Source organism: Aquarana catesbeiana, linkage group LG03, assembly GCF_042186555.1.
Source record: "Aquarana catesbeiana isolate 2022-GZ linkage group LG03, ASM4218655v1, whole genome shotgun sequence".
In the NCBI taxonomy this organism is placed as follows: domain Eukaryota; kingdom Metazoa; phylum Chordata; class Amphibia; order Anura; family Ranidae; genus Aquarana; species Aquarana catesbeiana.
In genome coordinates this window covers 192128302-192146284 of record NC_133326.1, presented here as the reverse complement: position 1 = coordinate 192146284, position 17983 = coordinate 192128302, and the positions used below count along the sequence as shown (strand labels likewise).

General features: G+C 42.8%; 1 protein-coding gene across 1 annotated transcript in view; it reads left to right on the top strand.

Moving 5' to 3' along the window:
- Nucleotides 1-17983, top strand: part of LOC141131885 (chloride anion exchanger-like) — a 134040-nt gene that overhangs the window by 79379 nt on the left and 36678 nt on the right. The window contains exons 9-11 of the mRNA XM_073619675.1: nucleotides 9503-9650; nucleotides 11314-11427; nucleotides 13036-13113. Coding sequence (XP_073475776.1) covers nucleotides 9503-9650; nucleotides 11314-11427; nucleotides 13036-13113 — 340 coding nt within the window. The remainder of the gene's footprint in view (nucleotides 1-9502; nucleotides 9651-11313; nucleotides 11428-13035; nucleotides 13114-17983) is intronic.

Below are 17983 nucleotides of genomic sequence, written 5' to 3'. Positions count from 1 at the left end.
GATTCATGTCAGATTGTTCTAGTCATTTAGTTTCTTCCCAATCCATGTTTATAGTCCGGTTCGCTGTAAGTTGCAATGGCGGCACACGATTCATTCCTCTGTCATGGCAATCATTGCATTCATAGCACATACCCTACACTCTGATTCAAATCCAGTCGCACCAACAACGCACCGATTTGTGTCAACTTGTATTAGTCATTTCACCTCATATTCATTCCATGCTCTCATTTCATCCCATGCTCCACAGTCCGTTTCGCTGTCAGCCCCAATTTCGGCACACCAGTTCGTCCCTTTGTCATGGTAATCATTTCAGTTATTACATTTCATATACGCCACACTCCGATCCGGATCCAGTCGCTTAACAGCACTCCGATTCGTGTCGGCTTAATTCGGTCATTTCATTTCTTCTTCACTTCATCCCATATTCCACAGTTCAGTTCATTGTCATTCACAATTATGGCACCCCGATTCGTGTCACTGTCACTTCAATCATTCAGTGGTCTTATTTCGTATTGTCTGTCATGTTCTTCTTAAAGTGGAGGTCCACCCTAAAAAAGGAAATGGCATTAAAATTCATTAAAAAAAAAAAAAAAAAAAATTTTTTTCAAAGCTCAGCTCAGTTGCCCCAGGTGGATAAATTGGGATGCCCCATTCTGTCAGTAGGGGGAGCATCCATCTGAAATAACTTTAATTTTGGGTCGTGCAACTACAGCCAATGCCGGGTGCTCCATATCTGTGCCATATGTCATAGGGCACATCCTAAAACCCTATGCAAGCAGCAGAAAACGTCCTGACTAAGCCGAGCAGATGTCCTATGGCTGGGGTTTTACCTCACCTCACACCCCACTCCCTCACTGGCTGCCTTTCTTATTCAAGGATTTACAGCAGGATTTCATACCGGGCTCATCACACTACCCCACACGACTCACGAGTGCAGGAATCTCCGCTCAGCCGCCATCGTCGAAAAGGCCATAGGCCATCTGTTGCAGGCCGAACTTGACTGAGGTTTCATCATTGGCCCCTTCGCACAGCCCCCTTTCACCATCTGGAGAGTTAGCCCTATTGGGCTTGTCAAGGGCAAGTTTTCGAATAAACTTTGTTTGATGTACAACCTGTCTGCGCCTCATTCTTCCCACATCCCGAGTTTAAATTCCTTATTTCCTTCAGAGGAATTCTGCCTGAAATATGCTTCAGTCGACTTGGCGATTCAGGCCATTATCAAAATAGGCACAGGCGCCTGGCTCTCTAAAGCTGACATATCAGACGCATTTAAGCTTCTATCCATCCAACCGTCCCTCTGGTGCTGGCACGGCATTAAATAGAAAGAATCATATTACTTTGCCACTAAATTGACCTTCGGCTCTAAAAGCAGCCTGTGGCTCTTTGACACCTTCGCACAGTCCAAACAACAGAACCCCAGCGCTAAATAGTGGAAACCTGAGGAGCAATCAAAAATAAGGAAATAAGTCTTTAATTTGTCTGGAGGATCTTAGTTATGAGGAAAGGTTGCAAGCACTGAACTTATTCTCTCTGGAGAAGAGACGCTTGAGAGGGGATATGATTTCAATTTACAAGTACTGTACTGGTGACCCCACAATAGGGATAAAACTTTTTCGCAGAAGAGAGTTTAATAAGACTCGTGGCCACTCATTACAATTAGAAGAAAAGAGGTTTAACCTTAAACTACGTAGAGGGTTCTTTACTGTAAGAGCGGCAAGGATGTGGAATTCCCTTCCACAGGCGGTGGTCTCAGCGGGGAGCATTGATAGCTTCAAGAAACTATTAGATAATCACCTGAATGACCGCAACATACAGGGATATACAATGTAATACTGACACATAATCACACACATAGGTTGGACTTGATGGACTTGTGTCTTTTTTCAACCTCACCTACTATGTATCTATATGTAAGTCAATGGGGAGGCTTCTGTGCCCGGTGCAGCTGGAAAGAAACCATAACTAGTAGAAACGGATTTGACAATCAAAACACAAAAAAATACAACGCTCCATGGGTTAAAGAAAACAGTGCGCAACATGTGAAAAAATTATGAGTAATGAATAATTTAATTCAAAGTAGCAGTCAATATAAAGCAGTCCTGTACACTCACAATAAGAGTGGAACGACAAAATAGGTTTATGTGGTCACTAGCCATCCATTGAGCAACAAGGAGCTAAATTAAGTCCCAAACAAAATCGTTCTCTCAAACCGAAAGGATGGGGGAGAAGGAAAAATGGATGGATCGAAAGCAGGCAGCCAACTCAGTCCCTGCTGGGTTTGGGATATAATCCCAGGGGAAACAACTCACCAGCGACAGAAAGAGATCCAGCGCATGGAGAGGTGGATGTCACAGCCGCGTGCAGCGGGGAAGATGGAACGAAGCTCCGTCTCACATGGGTCAGTGATGTCAGACCAGCTGAGACACAGACTCAGGAAGGGGAAAGCCCAGTGTTGCTGAGGTGGAGCAGCTGTTGTGTCAGCTGATGGATCGCTCTGCCATTCACGGTGCGGTTCAATACTTCCCCAATGGTGATGAATTCCTCCTACACCTGCGGTGTCATCCGATGTTTAGCCGCTACTGTGGAAGTATAAACCACACTGCTGGAAAGTCTAAACTGACAGGCTGGGGAGGCTGTCTGTAATACCGATGTTTGTCAATGATGGAAGTCCCACAAATTGATAATAAATAGGACGTCGTGGCTAGTCCAAAAACTAGATTTATGTTGCCTTGACGACGCATTTCGCACTCCAGCGCTTTGTCACAGTCAAGGATAAAGGAAACTAAGAGAGTTTAAATAATAAAAGAAGGACGGGAAAAAATTAGGGCAGGAAAATTAACCGAGCTAAGGGGCGGGATAAAACAAACCTCTAGCATTAACCCCTTATTGCTCAGAGGATTCACAATCAATACTACTGTCATTAGTTCTTCTGAGTCTAGTATAACATATGTCTACTTAAAAATACAAATTGTATATGACAACTTCCACAATCATTAAAAAATAATAAATTATAATGAATGTCTGCTATAAAACACTTACAATATATAATAATAAAAAAAGGATTATTTTGCACACATCAAATTAAAAAATCAGTACACAACACTGCACGTTTCGGGCGAGCAAATCGAAAATGTATATCCAGAACATTTCTCTTTTGCATAAGAGGGAAAATCTCTCGTTTGTAGTTAGTGTTCCTTTAGGGATAGTTTCTATTACAAAGACCTCCAGGCATTTGATATCTTTATTATGAAAACAATGAAAATGCCGGGGAACACTGTGTTCATCGTACCCCTTGGTGATAAATCTACGGTGGTCGTCTATTCTAGCACATAATGCACGAATAGTATGACCCACAAAGAAGAGGCCACATGGGCACCGTAGTACATAATCACAAAATCCGTAGAGCACGTAATAAATTGCCCGATTTCATCATTTTTACCTAAATTTGTGGTAATTGTCTTAGTCCCATGGACAATGAATTGGCAGGTCAGGGGGCCTCTTTTTTTGGACCTGAAAATGCCTTTCCTGGCATCAAAGTACAACCTAATATCCAGAGGGGATCTGGTTGTTTTATTTAATATATTACTGGGTGCCAATAATTTTTTTATAGTGCGAGCTCTTCGGAAAGGGACTTGTGGAACCTCTGGTAGTTCCGGAGCTAAATGTTGATCTAACAGTAAAATATTATAGTTTTTTTTTATAATTTTAGATACTGATTTAAATTTATCGCTAAAAGTTGAAACAAATCTTACAGTATGATTATTTGGTAATTCCTCTCTAGAAGCCTTCTTTCTGAGGGGAGGGTTCATATTGGACAGAAAAGCTTCATTAATTAGCTCACATGAATATCCTTTTTCTTCTAACTTTTTTGTCATCTTAGCCCCTTGTTCTATATAATCCTCCATTCTTGAACAGTTCCATCTCAATCTATTAAATTGTCCACTAGGAATATTACTTTTCCATGTGGGATGATGACAACTTCTAAAGTGGAAATAAGAATTGCCACTAGTAGGCTTAACATGATTTTTTGTAATGATTCTGTTCTGATCATGAGATAATACTAGATCCAAAAATACGAGTTCATGGGGATCCAGTACATGTGTAAAAGACAGACCAAAGGGATTGGAATTGCAATGGGCCAGAAAGGAGGGGAACAACTCCGGACCTCTGCTCCATATGAGTACGACATTATCGATGTATCAGCCAAAATACATGACGTGTTCATTGTTGACCCAGATACTGTCCTATTCCCAAAGGCCCATGGTTAAGTTGGCATACACCGGGGCAAAATTCATCCCCGTCCTTCGGTTTGAGAGAACGATTTTGTTTGGGACTTAATTTAGCTCCTTGTTGCTCAATGGATGGCTAGTGACCACATAAACCTGTTTTATCGTTCCACCCTTATTGTGAGTGTACAGGACTGCTTTATATTGACTGCTACTTTGAATTGAATTATTTATTACTCATTATAATTTTTTCACATGTTGCGGACTGTTTTCTTTAACCCTTGGAGCGCTGGATTTTTTGTGTTTTGTCCTTCGCACAGTCCCTCACTTGGATCCTGTTGCACCAAGCCCAGTGCCAGATGGTCATTCATTATCTGGATGACTTCCTGCTAATCGAACAGCCTGGCGTGCCCCCGGTAGACCTAGATAGGTTAAGAGTGGTGTTTGGGAATCTCAATGTGCCCATAGCAGAACACAAAGTGGAAGGCCCAGCACACTCTATCACCTTCATCAGGGTCAACCTTGACATTCGCTCCATGCAGGCCAGCCTGCCCCCCGACAAACTGACCCATATCAGGTTGGTTCTTCATGACTTTACCCATGCACAGGGGTGTACTAAGAAACAGCTTCAATCCCCCTTAGGGATGCTCAACTTATTACCCAGGGACGATCTTTTATTTTGCGCTTCTTGGTCTTCCTCTCTCACACACAGAACCCTGATCAAATCCTTAGTCTAGCCACAGCAGCAGTAGCATATTTGTCTATGTGGGAAGAGTTCCTTACTGGTTGGAATGGCATATCCATGTTTATACCGTCAGTATCACCTTTATCACCGCAGGTAGTAACGGATGCCGCAGCCTCCAAAGCCTTCGCTGCAATTTTTGGCCATCATTGGTTTGCAAGGAGTATCTGGCCATCATTAGGCCAGATACTCCTAATCCCCGGTTTCATCTAGTCTTCCTCATTGTTTGAACTATACCCTATTGTGGCAGCCGCTCAGGTCTGGGGCCATACCTGGACCGGACAGACGGTGGCCTTCGCCACCGACAACCAGGCCACAGCCGATATAATTAACAAGGTCAGGTCCAAGTCGCTCCCCATTATGTCCTTCCTATGCAGGCTGGTACAATCATCCCTGCAGCATCAGTTCAATGTGCACTGCACATACATTCTGGGCAAGTGCAACGTCTCAGCAGACGCACTGTCCCATTTTAACTTCATTTCATTTTTTCAGAAGAAACCCAGAGCCGACCCAACATCATCTCTTATCCCACCTTGGTCTCAGCTGACATTGGACTAAAGCAGCACCTTCACAGCCCGACCCAGCTCATAAATCAATCCTTATCTCGCAACACACTCAAGGCCTACCACACAGCTTGGAACGCCTTCTGCAAGTTTCTGGCATCCTGCCCCGGGCAACGTCACCAGACACTAAGCATGTACTAGCTTTCATTTCATATTGCCACACCCAATTGGCTCTATCATACAACACCATCAGACTATACATCCAACACTTCCTGGTCTTACAGGATCCCACAAAGCCATCCTTGTTCCCAGCCCATGCGATCTGAGCCATCCTGCACGGCATTCAGAAGCAGCAGCCCATAGCCAACTCCAAACACTTACCCATTACGAGTATCATCTTCAGAGACATGTCGACTATCCTCTCTCATTCTTAGTTTGGCTTACTTCCCAGCTTGGTCATTCAAGCGGCCATCTACCTAGCCTACTACTTTTTTTGCGGCCTAGCAAGTTTACCTGTAATAGCCCTGCCGGCCAGGTACTGTGTAGACGCCACCTGGCTCACATCCAAAATCATTTCATTCTCCACCTTGCAGTATCCAAAACCCAGCAATCTGGCCCCGGGGTCGACATCCATCTATTAAAGACAAACAACATCTGGTGCCCAGTAGCGATACTCGACCGCCCACTGTTGCTCCTAACCAGCCAGTCGAACTCTAGTCCCCTACTACCTTTCCTGACCAACCTCTTGAGTGGCTGACAGTTCATCAAGCACATCAGGATCCTCCTGCATAACCAATGACTCGACTCCAGTCGGTATTCTGGACACTCCTTCCGAACTGGAGCAGCCTTGTTGCATCCCAGCACGGGGTTCCAGACCATATCATCAAGAGATTAGGCAGGTGGAAATCCTGCTTTGCCCGGTACATCCCGAATCCTCAGGTAGAAATGTCACAAGCATTTACCAAACTTGCTCAGTAAAAACACTAAACCAATAAAGAGCTTATACCCCTACCTGAATATTTTTGCCCCCTTTTTTGGTATACCGACCAGCAGACCAGGGCACACTTCAGGTCCATTTCATATTGTAAGTCTTGTGGCATGTTTATGTGGTTCACATCCATCCCGGTTGAAGGGCTTCGACCATAAATAAGAAGGCCAGTATGGTGGCCTGAATTTATGGGAGGAGTCCAGGGGGTATTTAAGCAGCCCACTCATCTGTGGTCTTTGTCGGTTCCTGTGTGTGATACCCTCACTCCTATTCCCTTTTTCAGGGCATTTCTCAATTCATTTATCTCCACAAACATCTATTACTTATCTTGGGTATGCCCCCTTTTTTGGTATACCGACCAGCAGACCAGGGCACACTTCAGGTCCATTTCATGTTGTAAGTCTTGTGGCGTGTTTATGTAGTTCACATCCATCCTGGTTGAAGAGCTTCGACTATACATAATACATAGGTATACTATAAACGTAACCACTATAAGTGGTTGTCAACTTATGAGAAAAGGGGTCCTCAAATAAGGCTCCGCACATAATGTCCAACATATGTAATGCTTGAGAGGACTGTCAGAAACTGCAGACCTAATAGAGGAAATGAGTGTCAGAGAGTGCGGACCTGCTACATTTTTTGGCTGGGGATATGCTGCAGACGACAATACGAAACTGGGAACATGTTACATAAGGCTAGTAGAGATCAATGCTATTACTCTAATCAATGTTCCCACTACAGGCTGCTGAGGTCCAAGGGTCACACATCATATACCAAAGAGCCCCATGCAGCTGTAGGTTGGGCACCAGGGCTTTAAAGAGTAATTTTTAAAAATAATAAAAGTTTTAAGTATAACTGAATTTAAAATGAAACAACCTGAACCAATACTGCAACCACATAACAGACAACTTTAGAACTCCCTGAATACTTTTGCTTTTCAGCACTTCCAACTTTTTATTTGTAAGCCTGACCCCAGTCTCTCCAACCTCCTAAGCCTCAGTGTTAGCCAATCATTGTGATGGGTGGCTTTTCTGGGCAATAGCTATGGCTAAGAGGCAGCAGGGGGCAGTATAGGGCTCTCAATCATTGAATGTATGTCAGTGTTTGCATTCTAAAAGGTCCCAGTTTATGGGAACAGGGAGTGCTAAAAAGGAAAAGTGTTCTTGTGCAGGGAAGTGGGGGTACCTGTTTTGCGGTGCTAGCCGCTGTTCAGATTTTTTTGTTACTTCATCTTCACTTTCAAGAAAAAATTCTATTCAGAAACAGACTGTTATGTCTTATATGACTATACTAAGCTAATCTATTTCAGAAAAATGTAAGTACCTGTAAACCCTACATTTATTTTTCAGTATGCCTGGCATCATATCTCACAGATTTTATAAGCAAATTGTTGCATGCTGAACTGTTGGAAAGCTTCTTAACTGGAGATTCTGCTAGTAACAGCACTTCCTGTTGAAGGATGGTGGCACTAAGCTGCTGCTTTGCAAGTATCAGCAGCATTGGCAATCTGCTGGACAGACTCTTTAACCACTTCAGCCCCGGAAAATTTGACTGCTCAATGACCAGAGCATTTTTTGCGATTCGGCACTGCGCCGCTTTAACTGACAATTGCGCGGTTGTGCGGTGCTGTACCCAAACAAAATTGCCGTCCTTTTTTTCCCTATTTCTTTTGGTGGTATTTGATCGTCTCTGCGGTTTTTATTTTTTGAGCTATAAACAAAAAAACACTGACTATTTTGAAAAAAAATACAATATTTTGTACTTGTTGCTGTAATAAATAGCCCCACTTTTTTTTTTGAAAAAGCTAATTTTTTTCTCAGTTTAGGCTGATATGTATTCTTCTATATATTTTTGCTAATAAAAATCACAATCAGCGTATATTGATTGGTTTGCGCAAAAGTTATAGCGTCTACAAAATAGGGGATAGATTTATGGCATTTGTGTTATTATTATTTTTTTTACTAGTAATGGCAACGATCTGTGATTTTTATCGTGACTGTGACATTATGGCGGACACATCGGACACTTTTGACACATTTTTGGGACAAATGACAATTATACAGCGTTCAGTCCTATAAAAAATGCACTGCTTACAGTATAAATGTCACTGGCAGCGAAGGGGTTAACACTAGGGGACGATCAAGGGGTTAACTGTGTTCCCTGACTGTGTGTTCTAACTGTAGGGGGAGGGGACTGACTATAGGGGATGACAGATCGTGGTTCCTAGCTATCAGGAACTCACGATCTGTCTCTCCTAACAGAACAGAACAAGGATTTGTGTGTTTACACACACACATATGTCCCTGTTCTGCCTCTCATGCCCGCGATCACTCGTGGCTAGCGGTCATCGTGACTGTCGGCCACGAGCATCGGCACCCCCGCAGTGCAGCAGGCGTGCGCGTGCCTGCTATCCCGCTTAAAGGAGCCAACGTATAGCTAAGGCGGTTGGTGGGATCATGCCGACCTGCTGCAGTATAATGATGGCGGCTGGTCGGCAAGCGGTTAAAGTGGCCTTGGACTGCCTATCTGACAGACTCGATAGGTTGCCCAATGGCCAACTGAAGCAGTTGCCCAAAGTTTCCAATATTGTTCAAGCTGTAATTTCCTAATTTACTTTGGAAGAAACTCACCTGAAATACTTTTACAGGTGCCAAGCCCTTGGGAGTAAATTCATGTAATTGGCAAGAATAAATCATTTATTCTGGCCATAGAAATGAATTAAAGTTCAAGCACTAAACGCACCTAGCGTTAAAGTGCGTTTAGATGCGTTTACACGTGTTTACAAGAGTCAAGCATTTTTTCTGCCCAACCTCTGTTGCTCCTGGAGGCACTGGCAGTGGGTGTTTATCTCCTCTAAACTCTCCTCCCACTAAATGCTGCTAAAAGCCTATGTGTACATGGACACATAGGCTAACATGCAGGAAAGTTTAGAGGCAGGAAAGAAAAAAGCCAGACACCCCTAAGAGCAGCTGTAAAAACGTCCAGTGTGCATGAAGCCCTAGAAGTACAATGGTATGCTAATAATGGTCACTTCTCTTCACAGCTATCAGCCACCTGTAGCACCCAGTCTAAAGGTTTTTCAAACTTGCATTGCCAATTCTTTCTCTATTGCTATCGTTGGATTTGCTGTGGCCTTTTCTGTTGCTAAGGTTTATGCAATCAAGCATAACTATAACATTAATGGAAATCAGGTAAGAAATGTTGGAGCCCAACATTAATTTGTCAGATTAAAGCAGTCCAATCACACTAATGAATACATATGAATATACAGTATATTATATATTTATTTACTATTTATAGGTCCCCCCAGTGAACATCAATGTCACTATCCCCCACCATGCTCCAATGACTTCAATATTTTTCCTGCCACTGTCTACTGACTGTGGGTGTTCTCCTTCCGCTGACCACTAACTCTGGATATTTTTACCCCCTCTTTTCTTCCCCTGACCATCAACAATAGGCATTTTGTCCTTCCACTGATTTCAGAGAATTTTTTGGAACCACTGACCCCAATGCATTTTTCTCCTTCTAACCACAGGCCTATTTTTCCCAGAACTGATAATGGGAAATGTTTTTCATCCACCATGCAGCAATGTAAGTGGCCCTATGGTACATACATAACTGCTGCACAGAATGTAGAATCCTGTTATATAGTCCTGACTTCTAACTAACAAGTTTACTGTCTCAGCAGTTGCTAGTTGCTTTGTAGTTTGCAACTATTTTAAATTCTTTCTTGAATAGTGGAACTACACTGCATCTGAGCACCACAAACCAAAAATTCTATTTAATTCATTTTTAATATCCAAAGCAAACTCACCCATCCATCCATGCCAATGTTGACTGAGAGAGTGAAGTTCCACTTTAAGGTAAGCTTAGACAAAGGGGGTTATTTACTAAAGGCAAATCCACTTTGCACTACAAGTGCACCTGGAAGTGCAGTCGCTGTAGATCCGAGGGGGACATGCAAGTGGATTTGCCTTTCGTAAATAACCCCCAAAGTCTCAGTTCTTTATTTGGTTTTATTATTTCATATTTTATTGATTGTTTAGGTTTATGCTAGGGAAACTTTCACTCACAGCAAAGTAATTAGGGAGTATTTTGTGGGAACAAGGATTGCAGATTGTGTACAGTATATACAGTTTGCCAGCTCAGTCTCTATTTAATCTGTCCGATTTAAGCCAAGGGCACTACATAAATGAGAATGAGTCATGCACATTGTTGTTGTGGTGTACTATGTGCCCTCCTTGTCTTTTCCATTCTCAAGTTTCAAATTGGGAGGTAGGAATATGTACATATGTAAAAAGTCCATAGCCTGATCACCATTCTACTTTAAAGTGAACCTGTTCCCTCGGTATGGCGATCAAACTATTTATAAATTCATAGCAAGCAGTAAAATAACCATCTCTGACATCTCTAGCTGCTTTAATGTGAAGTGCTCTCCAAAAGACTCAAAGATCACAAAATGTTGGGTGTTGGTTATCAGCTTAGAAACACCTGCTGGTGGTTTACAATAGAAGGCTGGCAGCCTGTTAAGATCTGCTGTCATAGAAAAACCCACTGCCTGTGAATTTTCTCAAAATGCTTATAGGAACAGAGATGGATGAGGGTTCATTTTAATGTGCTTTTGTTTGTCGTTTATTATATTTAAATATTTTGGTGTGCATGACCTGGGAACAGGCTCGCTTTAGTGCAAAATGTGGCGTTCTCAGGGAAACTGTGCATACTAAAAGCTATTGAACAGGTTACATATTAAATGTGTATCTTTAAAGTCAGTGCTTGGAACTGCATGAGTGACCATGACATATGAATAATAAATGATTATAACAAAATAAAATATCACCATTTCTACTACAGGAATTAATTGCGTTTGGGCTGAGTAATATTTTATGTGGGTCATTTAAAGGATTTGCTGCAAGTACATCTTTATCAAGGTCTTCTGTACAAGAAAGCACTGGAGGCAAAACCCAGGTACTAAAAGACCATGTGATTACAATATTATCTTTTCACTCACCAGACTGATTGTTGTAAGAAGGCTATATATATATATATATATATATATATATATATATATATATATATATATATATATATATATATATTAGCTTAACTACCAGCTCACGTATAAACATAATCCTTTATTTAAATTATGAAAAATATATATATATGTGAAATACATAAGCATAAGCAGTCCTGGCATGTATTCTACAATTAATATAAATAATAATATATAATGAAAGTGTTGTAAAATATAAATGTAAATTAAAAATATGAATTAATTAGTGGGGCCCTGCAGTGTATCCCCGCAAGCGACATATATTTAATGTTGTACAAAGCATTTTTTTTCTTCTTTTCTCTTTTTTCTTGATAATTGATAATTACTTTTTGAAAGCCCTGAGCTGAACAAACCCACCAGTCATATATTATTATTTTTCTTCTAGGGTATAAGTATTATCTGTTAACCAGTTTTGAATAACATGGAATGATTGAATCTTCAATACTGTCTATCAAATTAAAAATATGAATTAATGCTTAAAGTACAATATATGTCTAACTAACATTTTACACCAAAAAAGAAGAGAAGGTAAATAGGGACATCTTTTCAGTGACAACTGTCTATTCCTCACTTTGTAAAGATTTCCTCTGACTTTAAGAGGCTGATTTACTAAAGGGGTTGACATTTCTCACTCAATATATTGAGGCTGGTTTAATAAATGAGTTACAGATGTTCACACAATACATTATATGAATAGTCACTTCTGTTATCCAATAGTGAATATATGAAATACATATGCAGGAATTTGCTTTTCACATGATTTAATAATTAAAATGCATATTCAGAAAATGTATTGTGTGAACAGTCTCACCTCCTTTAGTAGATCAGTTTCACTGTACACATATTCAATGCAGTTATTCAATCATGTAAAAAGTAAATCTCTGTTCACTTTGAATATCCAATCAAGTTCAGATGAAATAAGTAAACTGGAATTTGCTTTTCATACGATAGCACATTAATGCAATCAATTACCTAAATTGAAGTGAATTAATAAGTAAGGATTCTCAGCTCCTTTAGGACCTATTTACTATTGCAGTGGTTTAGTGCATGTTATGTGCTAATGCAACAAATCAAACCAAAAAAATGCATGTAGCATTTTAATAGCACACCCCAATGTATATGTTGTGTTTTTCTGCAATGTATGTCCACAGGCAAGTAGTGTTGCATTGCATCAACACATATAACATGTGTTGCCACACAACATTGTGAAAGGTCCTGCAGTCAATCATTCTCTTTATTGTATTTCCATGACAGAAAGTGAAGGGAAGTCTTCCCAAAAGGACAACACCACAAAAAAATAGGCACATCTGTTGCTAGAAAGCCTTCAGGTCAGGGGTCTCAAATTGTTTGCAACAGCTGGAGGGCCGCCAGTTTGAGACCCCTGCTTTAGGTCATTGATAATCACTTCAAAACAATCCATTAATGTTGTTTTCTACACTATAGCTAATGGAAAACTAATACTGAAAAACTTGAATGAGCATTGCAAAATAGATTTGTAATTCTTTCCTATTAACATTTCCTAGGTTGCTGGCATCATTTCTGGTATACTTGTATTAATAGTGACATTGGCTGTTGGATACCTTTTAAAACCTCTGCCAAAGGTAATTTATTGGTGTATTTATATATTTTAAATGTGCTTCAAATCTAGCAGTAATGAAAGAATAACATAGTAATTCTAAATAATAAATAAAAAAAAAAAAATAAATAAATAAAAAAAAATCCGATTTGAAAATTTTTTATAACACAGTAAACACTATTCATGTTTTACTTTACTGCAAATGGGAAGATTAACAAACAGCTGGTGCTAGATGATGAAATAGCCCTTTCTATTGGATGATTGGAATAGACTCATAAAATATTATCTCTGGCTATAGAAATAAAACAATCTTGGCCTTTATTTGCTTTGAAATTTGATCTGTGGCAAAGCTAGTTTCCTGTCGCATCATGGCAGCATACACCTATGGGTTGTGGCTCCGCCCCCGCAACCTGATAGGACCGTGTAGCTATTAAAGTCTGAGAGAGCCCCTGCCCCAGCATTCTCCTTTTTTTCCTCACCTGTCAAGGACCGAAAACATGCATCCCTTACCTAAAACATTCGCCCCAGCCAGGTTCTAGCCTCTCCTGGGTGGAAGTCCTATCCTGTACAGCCTCTAAATGAGCTCAATGGAAGGAACCCCACTCTGATGGTCTCAGGGGTATGTTACAATACATTACAAACCTTAAACAGGTTTATGGATCGCAGCGGTCTCCAGCTCCTTTCTGTGCACCTGTGGGTAACTCCCCTCCTGTCTGTCTCCATAGCTCCAGCTTGTCAGGACATCCCACTTTCCAGCTTCCAAAATGGCGTCGGAGGCCTCAGAGCGCATCTGAGCATGCTCGAGCGTGACGTCATCACCCCGAGACGGCGGCAAGTTTAAAAATGCTGTAATGTCAGCATTTTCTTGTCTCTTCTCTCCTGAGCCTGTAAGGGGGAATTTTGACCGGATTTCTTTTGCTACTCTACCCAGCTGTTCTACCCTGTCTCTCTCTTGCTATTTCCACGCCCAGGTAAGATCTATGATGGTTTTTTCTTTGCTTGTTTACTATCTGCTATCCCATGCATGCTAAGCCACCTATATAATTATATGTTGATTCATCACCTTTCATGGAGACCGTTGCCCAGGTAGACCATCGCCAGCCTACTAGGTAAGAGGGGATGATGGGTAAGTATGAAGAGAAGGAAAAAGAGAGCCCTCACTAATGCTGTTTAAATTGAACAGCCCCACCAGGTCTTCCAGATCGTCACATTCAAGACGAGGGGAGCCTTCAAGAAGGAGCCGCTCAAGCCACAGGCAGAGTCGCTCAGAGCGCGGCAGAAGTCGCTCAAGTCGCAGAAGCCGCTCAAGTCGCAGGAGGAGCAGATCAAGTCGCAGGAGAAGCCGATCAAGATCAAGGCATAGTCCCTCCCACCACAAAAAATCCCCTGCGCGCAGGAAATCTCCTGTCACCCAGCCTTCCCGTCCACCCGGGAACTCCTGCTGGATTTGCGGTGCTACAGCACTTCCAGACAAACTGGCCTGTCGCACATGCTTCATTGAGGCAACTAAGGACAGAGAAACAGAGGCAAGAGAACCAATTGATCCATCACCACAAGTCGCAGAGCCAGAAGCCAGCAGACCTATACAAAATACCTCATCCACTGCCCCATCATCATCAAAGACGTCAGACCCTCTCTCTGACACTGATGATCTAGAGGCATCCACCGGCTTCGACTTCTCATTGATCGACCCATTCGTGAAGTCAGTAAAAGAGGCGATCGACTGGGTGGAAGAAAAAGAAACTCCTCAAAAAGTGAGGAAATACTTTCCAAATCTTAAAAAAGTCCCAGAGAACTTCCCGTTCATTGAGGAACTTGAGGATCTAATTAAGGATGAGTGGCAAAAGCCAGAGATAAAAACTGGCCTCAGCAACAGATTATCAAAACTCTATCCACTTAAAGAGCCTAACGTCAACCCACTAATATCTCCTCCAGTGGTCGACTCCTCCCTAATGCGCCTCGCCAGGCACGTAACACTTCCAATAGAGGATGCAGTCACATTCAAAGACGTCCTGGATAGAAAGATCGATCTGGATCTTAAGAGAACCTACCTCTCGGCAGGTGGCGCTTGCAGGCCAGCAATAGCATTGGCTGCTGTCGGTAAGGCTATCTCAAGCTGGTCCACGATGGCCGAGAAGCTGGTATCGGAAGGAATAGAGCAGGAGAAAGTTATCTCAGCACTCCAAGAACTTAGTCTTGCAGGCGACTTTGTCGCAGAAGCCTCTGTGGATATAATTAAAACCACTTCAAGAGCAATGTTAAGCTCAGTAATGGCCAGAAGGGCGCTCTGGTTAAAACCCTGGTCGGCAGATCCCTCCTCAAAATCCAATTGGTGCAAAATACCCTTTGATGGCGTAAACCTTTTTGGAGAAAAACTGGACGTGGCTATTTCTAAAGTCACGGGGGGGAAAATCAGGACTCATCCCTTCAGATAGGAGGCCCAGGCAGCAGAGACCACCGGTTTCTAGAAGAAATCTGCCAGATAAATACAGAGAGGCAAGATCCTACAGGCCCGGAAAAGAGTATAGGAGGAACTGGAAGAATCCCCAGTCATCATTCCTCAAGCTCCAAAAGTCTAAGACCCCTGCGTCAGGGGAACAAAAGTCTTTTTGAAGGTGCGTCCGCCCAACCAGCTTTAGTGGGGGCCAGACTCATGAGTTTCAAGCAGGTCTGGGCGGATACAATAAAGGACCCATGGACGATAGACACTGTCCAGTTCGGCCACAAATGGAAATTCAAGACAGGCTCCAAGAGACCAATTCTCTGTATCCAGACTACCTGCATCTCGGGAAAAAAGGATGCTACTGACAAAGTACGTCCAAGACCTGTTACAAAAGGAAGCCATAGTGGAAGTTCCAATATCCCAAAGGTCAACGGGATTCTACTCCCCGTTGTTTCTAGTGAAGAAGAAATCGGGGGATCTACGCCCTGTCTTAGATCTAAAGAATCTCAATCGCTCAATCTTAGTCGAGACATTCAAAATGGAGAGCCTCCAGTCAATTCTTCGGGCCATGAATATTGGGGATTGGATGCTTTCCGTCGATTTACAAGACGCCTATCTGCACGTCCCCATTCACATCTCATTCCAAAAATTTCTCCGCTTTGCGGTAGGTCTACATCATTTTCAATTCCAAAGCCTCCCGTTCGGGATCTCCACCGCTCCAAGGACATTCACAAAAATCTTACTGCCAGTAATAGCCTTACTAAGAAAACAAGGATTGAGGGTCCATCATTACCTGGACGACATCCTTTTGCTAGCAGACAATCAGGATTCCCTTCTACTGCATCGATCCATTCTGATTACCACCCTACAAAACTTCGGCTGGATCATAAACTGGGGGAAAAGCAATCTGCAGCCCACTCAGAGAATGATATTCCTGGGGGCGGAACTAGACACCCGTCTCAATACGGTGGAACTTCCGCAGGAAAAAATTCCCAGCCTCATTCAGAAGGCAAGAAAGTTATTAGCCTCTACCACACTACCAGCCCGGGAGTACCTCAGCATACTGGGGTCATTCTCAGCAACCATCCCAATGGTACAATGGGCCCAATGGAACACCAGACCTCTGCAAGCATCATTGTTAAAACAATGGAACGGGGTATCATTGTCTCAGCCGATCATAGTCCAGAAAGAAATAAAACAATCACTCTGGTGGTGGACCAGATTGAACAATCTGAAGAGATGCAGGCATATAGTCCCTCTTCCTCAGGAAATAATCACTTCAGACGCCAGCCTGAAGGGCTGGGGGGCACACTACCGCCATCACGCAGTCCAGGGCCTTTGGACATTCAGAACACAGAACGTGGTTTCAAATATATTGGAGATGAAAGCAGCTTTCCAAGCTCTGTTAGCCTTCAGCCCCCTCCTCAGGGGGAAGAGGTCCTGCTAAAATTGGACAACAGAGTGGCAGTTGCCTATATCAACAGGCAGGGGGGCACCAGGAGTCGCTCCATGATGCGGGAAGTCCGTCCAGTCTTCGAGTGGGCACAGCTGAACCTGTCGGGATTAACGGCAGCGTATGTCCCAGGAGTCCAAAATCAACTAGCCGACTCTCTAAGTCGGACCTTTGTATCAAACAACGAGTGGGCCTTAAGTCACCAAGCCTTTACCCTCATAACCCAGACCTGGGGGATACCGGATATAGACCTGGCGGCAACACCGGTCAACACGAAATGCCAGAGATATCTAGCCAGAATTCCTTTCCCATCGGCAGAAGGCACGGATTGCCTACAACACGACTGGAACTTCCGTTTGGGGTACATATTTCCGCCAACACCACTCATTCCGAGATTCTTACTCAGACTCAAGAGGTCGAAAGCCACAGTGCTAGCAGTCCTCCCATTTTGGCCGAGACGACCATGGTTTACGACGCTCCTCCAATTGAGCACAGCAGAACCACTGACACTCCCAATGACAGCGGATATACTATCGCAGGGGCAACTCCTTCACCCATTTCCGGAGAGGCTGCATCTAACAGCATGGAGATTGAAAGGACTAGGTTCTTAGTCCAAGGTTGCTCCCAGAAAGTGATAGACACTCTCCTCCAGGCCAGAAAATCCACGACCAATAAAACCTATAAAAGGGGTCTGGGAGAGTTTTCTCTTAGTCGCACAACAGCAATCCTGGAACCCGGCATCTCCATCAGTTCCTCAGATCCTCGACTTTCTCCAGTTAGGTCTAGATAAAGGTCTTAGGTCTAGTACCCTGAAGGTACATGTATCAGCCCTATCCACTATGACAGGAGTGAAATGGGCTCAAGAACCTCGCATCATCCAATTTCAGAAGGCTTGCCTAAAGCTGAGACCACCTAGGAAACCTTCCTTCCCGACATGGGATCTTTCAGTAGTGTTGGAAGCCTTATCCCATGAGCCATTTTTTCCGTTAGAGAATGTTT